Source organism: Lucilia sericata, unplaced genomic scaffold (genome assembly GCF_015586225.1).
Source record: "Lucilia sericata isolate MDLA Ls3-8-SP2 unplaced genomic scaffold, ASM1558622v1 Contig000460F_arrow, whole genome shotgun sequence".
In the NCBI taxonomy this organism is placed as follows: Eukaryota; Metazoa; Arthropoda; class Insecta; order Diptera; family Calliphoridae; genus Lucilia; species Lucilia sericata.
Genome location: NW_023994475.1, coordinates 248,450 through 261,588, shown reverse-complemented (window position 1 = coordinate 261,588; position 13,139 = coordinate 248,450). Strand labels below are relative to the sequence as shown.

General features: G+C 28.2%; 2 protein-coding genes across 4 annotated transcripts in view; one reads left to right on the top strand and one right to left on the bottom strand.

Annotated features, from left to right (window-relative positions):
* Positions 1-4,653, bottom strand: part of LOC119605136 (ankyrin repeat and BTB/POZ domain-containing protein 2) — a 42,610-nt gene extending 37,957 nt beyond the window's left edge. The window contains exon 1 of one of the 2 annotated variants that reach the window (XM_037958099.1): positions 4,113-4,653. The gene's annotated coding sequence lies outside the window, so the exon portion shown is untranslated. Of the gene's footprint in view, positions 1-328; positions 974-4,112 lie in introns of those variants that run through there. The other variant, XM_037958100.1, reaches the window with a different exon arrangement.
* Positions 4,654-6,586: 1,933 nt separating this feature from the next.
* LOC119605132 (mucolipin-3-like) lies at positions 6,587-12,178 on the top strand. 2 transcript variants are annotated; one of them, XM_037958095.1, is made up of 4 exons: positions 6,598-6,687; positions 6,929-7,372; positions 10,139-10,989; positions 11,050-12,178. In XM_037958095.1, exons 2-4 carry the CDS (start codon positions 6,983-6,985, stop codon positions 11,789-11,791), a joined length of 1,983 nt encoding a protein of 660 aa, XP_037814023.1. In that variant the 5' UTR covers positions 6,598-6,687; positions 6,929-6,982; the 3' UTR covers positions 11,792-12,178. The 2 variants fall into 2 exon arrangements, with proteins under 2 accessions (XP_037814022.1, XP_037814023.1); XM_037958094.1 differs by having other exon boundaries at positions 6,587-7,372.
* Positions 12,179-13,139: the final 961 nt, after the last annotated feature.

Below are 13,139 nucleotides of genomic sequence, written 5' to 3'. Positions count from 1 at the left end.
TTTGAAAAGCAAATAAATTTCAATAAGGCAAAAATTAAGGTCAATAAATTAATGAACAAAACCTAAATAAAAATCATATTGATCTTAACAATCATTAGTAGTTTTTCTGTTTCTTAATAGAGGAGTGTTTCTTTTTACCAGAAATACTTATGTTAAAACTAGATGCATAATATAGATAATAAAAAAACAAACATTTATAATCCCCCACAATGATACACACATAAGTGGACAATCGTTATGATTTATTATGATTTTTTTTCATTAAACTTTTTTGTTCATAATATGGGAGGGTCTATAAAACAAATGTCCATAAAAATAATTAACTTACCTTTTAATAAAAGTAATTGTTAAATAAAATTTCCAAGTATTGGAAAATTGTTTTTTTTAGATAATCCACAGGTATTTATGTATGTCTCAGTGTATATTATGCTTGGTTGGTTTGTTTATTAACAATAATTCTCTTTTAAGTTTTTTTATAAACAGCTATTGTGGAGTATTTTTTGGTTTAACCAAATACTACTTGCAACCATGTACTTGTTAATGCCAAAAAAAAAAATATACAAATTACTGGTTTTTGTAAAGTGGCAAAAAAAAAACGACCAAAACTAGATTTCACTATTTACACTATTGAGTATTGTGAACAGCAGCAATTTTTACAAAAATAATTTTTTATAAATATTTTTTGTTATAAGTAATTGTTGGTTTGGCTTTAAATATTTCATTAATTTAAACTTTCGCTTTATTTTGCAAAAAATAAATTCTAAAATTTTTTTAAAACATTTTGCACAGTAAATAGATACATGCACTTTTTCTATAAAGATTAACTTTAGTGCTTCTTCGTTTACTTTTTGTTGGGCTTTTTAAGAATTTTTTTTCTGTATTTTTATTTATTTGTTGTTTTTGTTTTCACCTCTATACTAAGTTAACACGCGTGCGCGCAGTTCACTACAGAATGGTTCTTCTCTTCGAGAGTTCAAATCGTAACTGTGGTTGCGACTAGTTGTCCAACAGCTTCAACCAAACAACCAACAAACAAACCACTAGAGCAGCCAGCTAGCAGCAACAAGAGCTGATTTTATTCGAAAAATTTTTGTACAAGAAGTACGTACTAGTGCCTGCCTGGTTTTCTGATTTTATTATTATGTATTTTAAAGTATGTGTGTTGTTTGGTTTGGTCTGTTTTCAATTTTGTGTGTTTTTTTTTTTTGGCATTTGGTAGTTATTCGATAGTGGCAATAAAGTCTGAGTTGTTTGATTATGAAAATTGAGTGGAATTTGTGTAAGTGTGTGAGTGGTTACTTTTTTCGTTTGTTTGTGATTGCAAAGGAAACCTGTTACACAAGCTTTAGAAGCACTCATTACAAGTTTGTAAGATCAGGAGTTTTAAAGAGAACATTCTTTTTTTTTTGCGGAAAAAGAAATTTATTGTTATAAGGAATATTCTAATATTTAATCAGTCCTAATTATAATAAACATTTTATTAAAAATCAAAAGTTTTCAGTTACAAGCATTGAGCATTGTTCAATGAAAAAACTGCTTTTAAATAATTTTTGGATTCAAAATTTTTGGATATTGTTTTATTTAAAAAAAAATTATTAAAAATTAGCTTATTGGTAAATATGTATTTTTTATATAAAAAGCCTCACTAAACACCTTAAATAAGTGTATCCTGTAAAAAGCAAAGCAAATTTTAATAAAAATGTAATTACAAATCAAAAGACTTAAGACACAAGCGTCCTATATATACCATAGTAAAAGAGAAAGATGGATTTTAACTATATTTGCCTCACTAAACACCTTAAATAAGTGTATCCTGTTAAAAACGGAGCAAATTGTAATAAAAATGTAGTTAAAAATCAAAAGACTTAAGACACAAGCGTCCTATATATACCATAGTAAAAGAGAATGATGGATTTTAACCATATTTGTTTAAATCAGATATAGTTTTCTTCTAAAGATCTTTAATATTAAAGATTATATTCCTTTAAAAACTTTGTAAAAGAAACATTTTTAAGGAAAAAATCTTAATACATACACACAAAACCATAAAAAACAACTACAGCCAAAAAAATAAAAAAAACAGAGATTTTAACAAATTACAATATAAACCTTCTTGCAATAAATGCTTATAGGAAGTTTGGAATTAACAATGACTGCAATGCTTTTTTTTATAGGTTTTGTTGCTGTAGTTGTTGCTTTACAACACACATTCCTTAAAGATTTTTCCTGGCATCACCATATCTAGTTTTGAAAATGCACTCATTGCATACAGAGTTGTTTTGAAAAACCAACTCAAACTTTTCAAGAAATTCCCTTTTTTAAATTAGTTTTTATTGTTGTTTTCTTTTGGCCAAACGAAGGAAAAGAAGACAATAACACGGCTCTGAAATAGAGAGGCCAAAAACAGAAGAAGGAGGCAGCAGCAGCAACAACAATAACAACTAAATACTAAAAATAATAAATCTTGTTATGAAGAGAGGGTTTTCAAGTTTGGCACACGCGACATGTCACTTAAATATGCCATTTGGGTTTTATTATTGTTGTTGTACTTTTCATATTTCTTTGGCAAAAAAAAAAAAAACAAAATCGTTTACAAACACTCTTACACTCACACAGTTATACATGCACATAATTTTAAGCTTCTGTTATTATTTGTTAATGTTGAACATTGTTGTTTTTGACTGGTTGCCTGTTTGGCTTTTTGTTACTTTTGAGAAATGACTTTTGTTGTTGTTCTTGTTGCTGCAGTTGCAGTTTTTTTATTGCAGCAAAAAGTAGGAAAAAAACTTTTAAGTCTTTGCCAGAAAATGTTTCTTTCTGTTAATGTGCTTGTTGTTGCTGTTGTCATCATGGTTGTTGTTGTTATTGTGGTTTGGTATGCAATTTTGTGAGCTACCGAATTTTTCTGTTTGTTTGCTTGTTTATTTAGACTTGAGGAATTTTTATTGTTTTTTATAGTTTATGGAAGGAAAACTAGTCAAGTACATAGAAGTAAATGAACACATACAAGGAATATGTATCTAAGTATCTATGTTTGTGGGTATGTAGACATGTAAGTTGTATGTGTTGTAAGTATGTTTGTACCTTAGAAAGACTAAAAGGTAAACACTTAGTAGATGTATGGTGTTAAAAGCTGTTTAAACCACTACTTTTTTGTTAAAATCTGCCCACTTTACTTCTTTGAAAGGAACCCACTCCACTGCAGTATTTCTGTTTTCAGATTTTGTATCTTTATTTTTCCTAAGTTCAATGGCCTTTACATAGTACATAAAACTGTGGTTTACAAAAAAATAAATATCTGAAAAGGAAAAGCTTTTTAATAACCATAGTTGCGAAAGGTTTAAATACTTTCATATGCATACATACATACATATGGATGTATATAGCATATATGTATGTACATAAGTACTAGGGCAAGTACATAGCTACATTATATGTACATAAAAGTACAAACATAAAATGTAGCCTATGTATGTATGTACATAGTAAGTGTTGCCATTCCCCAATTAAATTCTTTTTGAACCATCCAAGGATCGAAGTTTTATCGAAAGAATCTTACAAAAAATTCGGGTCTAACTAATGTCATTAATTTTTCTTGAACAGGTATAGCATCTAAATGTTGAGAACAACTGCAGTCAAAATTTTCACGGTTCGAATGTTTCATCTATGAACACTGTACTATTATTATAAACTCATATGAATTGAATCAATCAGTAATGACTGATATAATGTTTTGACAGACATCTTGTTTAGGTGTTACGTTTTGGTGCATTTTAATTCTAGATATTGAAAATTAGTAAAGAATATGCTTGAAAATCTTACTATAGGATCCATTCTAATTTTGGGATGTCCTTTGGAAATACCTATTCATAGAACTATGCTTTTATTTTAAACAGATCAATTGACATTTTGTTTAGATTGTTCGTTTTCTCTCACTTTAATTCTAACTGAAATCTTCTTCCCTAGGTTCTATTCTAGTTTTTATCAAATATGGTCCCTTTTAAAAAACAAACAAACCCAATTAAGTTTTATTTGTTAATATCCTAACACAGACATGGCTATTTACTTAATTTATAATTAATACATAAATAAATAGACAAAATAAAACTTACTTGTTTATTTAAAATCATATTTTGCAGCGTTAGGAATATTTCATTTTATATTTTTATTCTCATAAATACCTATCACACATTACATAAATGGCATAAATTTAATTTATTTTTATTTATTTTTTAATATTTAATCGATTTTTTACCATTTTTTGTGATATTTTTATTAAATTACATTTATTTTATATTCATTTTTTATTATATTTATTTTGTAATTTGCTTTTCTTTTAAATGATCACTTAAAAACTTCATTTTATTTTCATATTTACACTTTGTGACATTTCTCACACTCATTTCATTCCTCTCCATGCTTAAATTGCAACAACAAAAACGCGCCACATTTAAGAACGACCAAGCAAAAAGGAACTAACAATTAACTAAACACACACTAAATTGTATGAATTTTTGCACTAACTTCCAACACTTTTTTCACCAATTTACACCGAATTTTTTGACAAAATTTTTACATAGAAATGTTAAGAAACATTTAATTAACAAACTTATGCAAAAATATTTTAACTATCTTCATTATTTCCAACCGAATTATTAAATTAATAACGACACAAAACCCGAAAGCAACAGGACGCAATGAAAATTTCTATAGAACTAAAAGAGAAATGCAAGTGCAGTATTGTTGTTGTTGTTTTTACTAAAGCTCTAATGTGTGTATGAGTGATGAGTGATGGTAAGAGTGTTGCCAGTGGGTGGGTAATTGTTTATAAGGGGGAAAATTTTAATTTGTTGGGTAATTAAGGGATAATGAAGTTTTTAAGTAATTATTAAGCAATTTCATTATAAATATGTATTTTTATTACAGAAAATATATAAAATATTTAAAAATTTAAATTAAATAAGAAAAAATAAATATTAATTTAACTGAAAATTTAGATTAGCTCTAAAATAAATATATAAATTTTTTAATAGTTTTACTTTGATAAATTTTCGGTTATTACGCTGTTCAACTTAAATTTTGTTGGCAACACTTTTTAATAAATTACCTATGTACGTCTACTAGCATGTTGTTGTTTTATAGTTTTTATGTTTAAAACCCTATAAAACGTTATTTATTTTATGTTTTAATCAAGCGTCTTAAAATGTTTAACATGTTGTTTATTTTTATTGTGTTTTTCCTCTTTGCGCTTAAGCTTGTTTTATGGATTAGTTACAGTATTATTATTTTTAGCTGTTCATTCATTTCAAGTGACCTTCCCTAAGGTCTAAAAGCTGTTAACTTGTTTGTGGTGGGTTTCTTTCATGACATTTAATTGTAATGCAAATTTTTGTAAAAAAACCAATACAAAAGAAATCTTTTAAGATTAAATACATGTTTTCAGCAAAAATTAAATAAATTCTTTACAATTACAAATCATTGATAAGAATTTTTGAAATATTTTATAAAAAATGTGTTGAAAATGTATAATAATTTAGACTTACTATTGAGTAATTTGCATAAAAGTTATACATAATTAAATAATTTTTGTTATTTTTATTTGGGTTTTTTTTAAACTGAGCTGAGTTTTACCTGAAACAATTAATTTAATTAAAATATAAATATGTTCAACAAAAATAGTAAATGATATAAAACTTATTTTTAACAATATTAAAACTATTTAATTTTTAAAATTTGTTTAAAAATAACGGTTGAACGATTTATTAGTGTTGTATTTCAGTACATTTAGAGCAAAACAGTACTATTTACAATGTTTTTAATTTTAAATGAAAAATTAATCTCTTTAAAAAAAATCAAGTTAAACTATTTAAACTATTGTTTACTTGTATCTTTTTATGTGTTTAGCTAATAAGAACATAATACAAATAACATTTTAGTACTGCAAATGCAAAAAAAGTTGTTTTATTAAACAAATGAACATTTCCAACCCTGTTTGTTATTTTTTTTTTTTTGCTTTCTTTCCTATTGACTTAATTTTGTGCTGCCATATGTTTGAAAAATACAATGATTACTCGTTTAGCAATTACTCAACTATTCATGACACTTTTCGTATGAAAACAAAGAAACAATTTTGTCCTCTTTTACAATTTCTGGTAAAAACCTGCGAACAAGGCAAATAAAGGATCACATCATTTATATGAAAAAGAGTTTAAAATGCTCATAGCATTAATATTTAGTTACAATTGTATTAAAAAACGCAGAAAAATAATTATTTAATTTATTAGAATAAAATTACATTCGATTTACTTTTCACTAGATTAGAATTAAGAATTTTTTATCCATCCCTGCATAATTTCTCACACAACTTTTGTGCTTGCTCTGTTTTGTTGTTATAAACAATATATTTGCTAATCCCACTTTCTGATCTCTCGGATTCCGTTTTTATTAAAATCGTTGAAAATTTAAGAACTAACGTAGTTGAAAACTTAGCCGGCTTAATATCGATTTTAAGCCGCCGCCGACATATTTAGTGTTAGGCGCCTCCGACGTTAATATTGGTCGGCGCAGAGCTCTGCATGACACTTTTAGTATGAAAACAAAGAAAACAGAAAAAAATCAAAACAACAAGCGAAAGTTTAATTTCTGTACGATTACGATTTTATCATTATTTTCTTTACTATTTAGTGTGTACGCAAACTAAAAACGAAAAATATATTTATAACGGAAGTATTTTAAAGCATTTCTAATTGTGTGAAGTTTTTTTTGTGAAAAAAATTATAAATTTCTATTGTGGATTACGAAAAGAAAAAAAACAAAACAACGTAGAAATTTTCTTTTGCTGTTAGTGAGTGGATTAGGGGTGACAAAAGTTTTTGTTTTCAACACCTTGTCCAAACAGCAAAAGAAATATTTCTGCCTTTCCCGATAGTTCAGCTAAGTGCAGTCGCTTGAATTAATAAATTACGGCAGTGGAGCTTATACAATGTCGACAGGCAATTATAATGCTGCCACCAAAGATGACCGTAAACCAAATGTAACTGAAGAACCTGGTGCTGTGGTAACACGACGCAGGCTTAGTGGGGGTGAAGATTCGCGTTGTGAAAGTGATGAAGAATTTGTGAGTCCCCATAGTAATACAGCCGCCTCCAGACAATCTTATAAAGAGGCAATGAATACGCCCCTATCAGAAGCTGTGGGACCAAATGGTAGTGGTTTTACTGAAATGCCTGCCTCATCGACCTGCATTGAGGGAGTCTCTCCCATGGCCATGTACAATGAGGAACGCATGAGACGTAAATTACAATTTTATTTCATGAATCCCATAGAAAAATGGCAAGCCAGACGAAAATTTCCCTACAAATTTGTGGTTCAGGTAATTGAGAAAGTTTTTGTTAATAATCTTAAAATAATGCGGGTGAAGGTCATTGTCCAACAAAGTCTGCTTAATGTTTACTGTTTAAGTATATTTGTTATTGTTGTTGTAATTTGATAAAGAAATTTCTATATTTTAATGCATTTCATTTTGGTCCCCGCCGAAAATCATTATCAGTGAAATGGTTTTATGAGAATACATTTTGAAATTGATTCATTGTTGACAATGAAAATTTTATTTATTTAACTATATAATACAACAGACAGCAGAGTTAATGTTTGCTTAATAATTTAACATTAATTAATGTAAATACAAATTTAATTTAGTTATCAATGTGCTGACAAATATTTGTATTACTAATGGCCTACAGTATATACTTTTTTGCAATGTTGGTAGTTTTTATTTTAAAAATAGGTATGATATTATAAAATATTGAGCAAAAAAACTAGGTATTTTTCATGCTTAGGTAAATAAAAATCATCCATGCAAATCTAAAAACAGATTAGAAAATTTTGTTATATTAAACAAATACAAAAAATATCATAATTTTATAATTATCTGGCTGATGAGTTTTACGTATAGGCCCTTCTTATTTGAGCTACAAATTTAATTTTAAAAATTTTAACAATTATGAATTATAAAAGTTATAGATTATATTTTGTATTATCAGTTAGTAAAACATATTGACAGATTTTGAGTTTTTTCTATAACAATATCTTTGAATAATAATAAAAAAACTAAATTTTCTCTCTTTTTTTAAATCTAATCTAGCATTTTATCGCTTCTTTCAACGTTTTGCTTATAGCAATTATTACATTTATAGTTTATTCTCTTAATAATATTACTCATACTAATGTTAAAACTTTTAAAATTTTTAAAACAGTTGTTATCTTAGTAGCACACTACGTTGTTTATTTTTGTTACCAACAAAATCAAGTTAAAACAAATATTGAAAAAACGCTTATAACGATTTATCTTTACGTCACCTTCCTCCTCCAAAAAAACAGACGACATCATGTTAAACAAGTGTGTTGTTAAAAATAATTTTGTATTGTTTATGGGCTTTTGTTTTCAGCTTGTTTTATTGCAATTTTGTAATCTGCATAATTCAATATAACCCAGCAAAAAAAGACGTGCAAAAAGTTGTAGTAAATGCATGGGTTGAACTGATAATGAACTGGTTCATATTTAGGGGAAACATGCATGATTTTAACATTAGCGTGTCATTGGCATGCATGGGTTCGTATTTGCAAAAATAGTTCGTCATTAAATGATAACCAATGAATATTCGATGATTCTCAAGCGAATTTTCATTGGTGCACTATATTTATTTAAAAATGCATTAATGGTATTTCGATTTAATTATCAATATTTAAATATTTTTTTTGTGTGATATTGATAAAAATAGAATAAGATGAAACAAAACTAACTGATTTTGATTGGATTTAAATTCATGCAGAGGAAAAATACCCATTGTGTTTTAAAATCCGTTAAGCAGTCTTGGTTTTTTCCTTCTCTTATTAATGGACTTAATATTACTAATTTTAATGGACTTATTATTACTAATTTTAACGAAAATCTAATAAAAAATTAATGTTAAATCTTTGTTTCGTTAAATCTCCTAAGAGAATACCAAATTACAGTAAAATATTACAATTCCTATAGTGGAGTTACATGAGTGAATTTGGGTGCATTTTTCATGCCTTCACTGATGACAAATTTATTAGAATTTAGGCATGTATTTAAAACGCATTAAATAGAATACTTACTAAAGAAATCATGAAAATATCCCTTCTTCCTTAACAACTTCAAATTTTTTTTGCTGGGAATATCTCTGACAATTGTTGTCACTAAAAAAATTTGTTCTACTAAGAAATATATACATATGTATATTTAATATAAACCTCTTTTGTTATTATTTACAGCTTATTTCATGAGTTATTTTAAATATGTCCATACAACAGATAATAAAGAATGAATAGTCTCAGTGTATGAGTTATCAGTTAAATTTTCTAATAGTTTTGTTTATTTATAAATTCGATATTTAATTAAAATCGTAAATTTTAGTAAGAAAATTTAGTTTTATATAGAGTTTATTTTGTTTACAGTATAATTTGAAAAATTTTATATAAAATTTATTATAACAATAATTGATTGTCCTAAAATAATAGAAATTTTTTGAATTCAGTTGCTTTATCTCAGACAAATATGATTTTATATCTTTTAGCATAATTTCTTTTCAATCTTTTTTAGACTTTGAACGCATTTTATAAACCAGAAATTCATTTAATTTATTCAAGACTTTATAAATTACAACAAAAAATGCTCTTTCTGTTTATTTTGTTTATATATTGTGTGTAACTCCTCAATACGCAATAAAATTAAAATTTTTTAATTTCATGCAGGTGAAAAATATAGAAAAAAGTTGCATGCTTTTATAAAATATACATATTTCTTAATCGTATTTAAATTGTATTTGCGTTTTGCGTCATCTTTTAAAAACCCCGGGAAAGAAATAAAAACAAAACAACACAATAATTTAAAATATTTCACTTGTGTTGAAACTTATTGGGAATTCCCTAGCTGAACTGAAGGCACAATTTAAAATAAGTTATAGCTTTATCGGAAACAATATGCTTTAATATTGTAAAATGAAATGATTTGAAAAGCAGTTCTTAGACATTTGTCTTAATATCTTGATCCTTAATATTATCCCTAATTTATTAAAAAAAAATTAAAACATTTTTTTATGTTATTTCCTTGCAGATTGTGAAAATCATCTTGGTGACCATGCAATTGTGTCTTTTTGCTCACTCACGTTACAATCACATTAACTACACCTGGGATAATCGTATTGCCTTTTCACATCTGTTCCTACGTGGTTGGGATTCATCACGGGAGGTAGAATCCTATCCGCCCTCCGTAGGACCATTTGCCCTCTATGAGAAAACGGAATTTTTTGAAACTATAGATTATGCCTTAAATGGTTATGCTGCCATGAATCGTTCCATTGGTCCCTATGACTATCCCACACAAGACAATAGTATGGCTCCTTTGAAATTGTGCCTATACAATTATCGTGAAGGCACCATATTTGGTTTTAATGAATCCTATATTTTTAATCCACAAATCGAATTGGTCTGTGAACTATTGCCCTCCAATGTAACCGCTATAGGTGTGGAGAAATATCTTATAGAAAGGGGGGTAGAAGTGAGTTTCTCTTCTCTAGTTAAAGCCACTCTAAAATTTGCCATCAAAACTGTCAACTTTAAAGCCTATGGTGGTCCTTTGTCCGCTCCCGATTGTTTTAAATTCGATATAACTATATTCTTTGACAATAGAGATCATGATGGTCAAATGTTATTGTCTTTGGATGCAGATGCTACACGTTTGCATTGCAAGGGTGATGTGGATTTTATATCAGATGCTGAATTTGATGCCATTTTAAGATCAGTATTGAATATATTTGTGCTGTTGGTGTGTTTGCTGTCATTTGCTTTGTGTGCTCGAGCTTTATACCGAGCCTATTTATTAAGATGTGCCACTGTGAGCTTTTTCCGTAGCCATTTCAACAAGGAATTAAGTTTTGAGGGAAGACTTGAGTTTGTTAACTTTTGGTAAGTATAATAATGATAAATAACTTTCTTATAAATATCTAAAACTTTTGTTTGTTTCAGGTACATAATGATTTTATTCAATGATGTTTTACTGATCTTGGGTTCTGCCTTAAAAGAACAAATCGAACGTAAATTCTTAGTCGTGGATCAATGGGATACTTGCTCTTTGTTCCTGGGCGTCGGTAATCTTTTGGTGTGGTTTGGTGTTTTGCGTTATTTGGGTTTCTTTAAAACTTATAATGTGGTGATTTTGACTTTGAAGAAAGCTGCTCCTAAAATATTCCGCTTCCTGGTAGCTGCCCTTTTAATCTATGCCGGCTTTGCTTTTTGCGGTTGGCTTATATTAGGTCCATATCACATGAAATTCCGCTCTTTAGCCACCACCTCCGAGTGTCTGTTCTCTTTGATCAATGGTGATGATATGTTTGCCACATTCGCCACCATGTCTTCAAAATCCAGTTGGTTGTGGTGGTTTTCGCAAATTTACTTGTATTCGTTTACCTCTTTGTATATATATGTAGTACTATCGCTATTTATCTCTGTCATAATGGATGCTTATGACACCATCAAACGTTACTATCGTGATGGTTTCCCCGTATCCGATCTAAAAGAATTTGTGGGCACCCGCACCGAAGAGGATCTCACTTCGGGTGTATTTATGAATAATATGGATGATTTTGATAATAGCAGTTTCTTAGATGTGATGCGCAAAGTTTGCTGCTGTGGCTGTTGTCCTAGTTCAAGATCTAACCAGACTACTGGTCCCACAGGTTATACCACCCTGACAAGTATTATCAAATGAATACAAGTGATTTTTGTTTTCGATTTTTTGTGTATGTAGTTTAAATGTTATTATTTAGTTAATTGTGTTAATTTCTTCTTTTTTTTGAGCTCTTTTGTTTAAAAGTAAGAACATGCTTTTGTAAAATTTAATTACTAATTAGTTTTAAGGTTTGATATTAACCTTCCTGTAAATGTAAAAAACAAAGAAGCTAACAAAACTATTTGCTTCACAAATATATTAGCCAAAGGATCTTGAAATATTTTTCGAATTCATTTTTGAGGAAAATATTAAATATATTTATTAGTTAATAGTAAATAAAACAATAATATTATATTTAAAATGTATGTTTTATGAAGAAATGTTGATAAAATTTCACATACAAATAAAAAAATATAAAATTTTACCCAAAACTGTTTGTTTTCATTTCACCTTTGAATTGAAATCTGGCAACCCTGGTAAAATAAATTATATTTATTTTATTGCAACAAACTTATATCTTGTTGCAATACCATAGTCAACAATTCTTGAATTTTTCCAAAATTTAGATATGTTTTTAATAAATGAAACATTTATAAAACCTGGCAACCCTGCCCAATAAAATGTTAAAGCTTTCTACTTGCCCTATTTATAGTCTATGGTTTCACCTTAGTCGGTTTATTACGTCTGGAGATGTCTTACTTTAATAAAATGTTTAACATCTGTTGACAAACCTACAATTTGGAGCTAGTTATACAACCTGGCAACCCTGCCAAGTTATTTTTTCAGAAAGACTTATATATCCTTTAAACATTGCTTTTGGTTTGATTAAAATCGGTCCAGTAGTTTCCGTGATATTCCACTTTTAAATAATCCCAATTTATCGTAGATTTTTTGAAGATGGCAACCCTGGAACTAACTGCGTTCAGCACCATCTATTGTGGACATGATTACCTTAATCGTTAACTTGGGTTCTATTAAAATCGTATCAGATATTGGGTACTTATAGCCCATGAAATATTTTCACTAATTTTGTTGCTGTATTTTATATAAGAGAAACTTGGCAACTCTGGCAAAATTAATTTTTAAAAACCTCAAATCTTGCTACTTCCCTGGATCTAAAATAAATATTTATAGGTGCAGTATTCTTGAAGTTATTACAATGTTTTGTTAAGTGTTAAAAATCTTGAATATTTTAAGTATTTATAGAACCTGGCAACCCTGCATAATAAAATTTTAAAGTTGAGCACTTTCGCTAAACATAGCCTTTGGTTCCAGCAAAATCGGTCTATTGGATCGTAAGATATTTCAGTTTAAAAAATGGTTTGTCCATCTCATGACAAACATACAATTTTGACCTATTTAGGCAACCTGGCAACCCTGCCAAATT

Excerpts from the sequence above, each read along its gene's own strand:
- LOC119605132 (XM_037958094.1), top strand. The coding sequence starts at position 6,983 with ATGTCGACAGGCAATTATAATGCTGCCACCAAAGATGACCGTAAACCA. Across the intron at positions 7,373-10,138 it reads CCTACAAATTTGTGGTTCAG|ATTGTGAAAATCATCTTGGT; the intron begins GTAATTGAGAAA and ends ATTTCCTTGCAG. Across the intron at positions 10,990-11,049 it reads CTTGAGTTTGTTAACTTTTG|GTACATAATGATTTTATTCA; the intron begins GTAAGTATAATA and ends TGTTTGTTTCAG.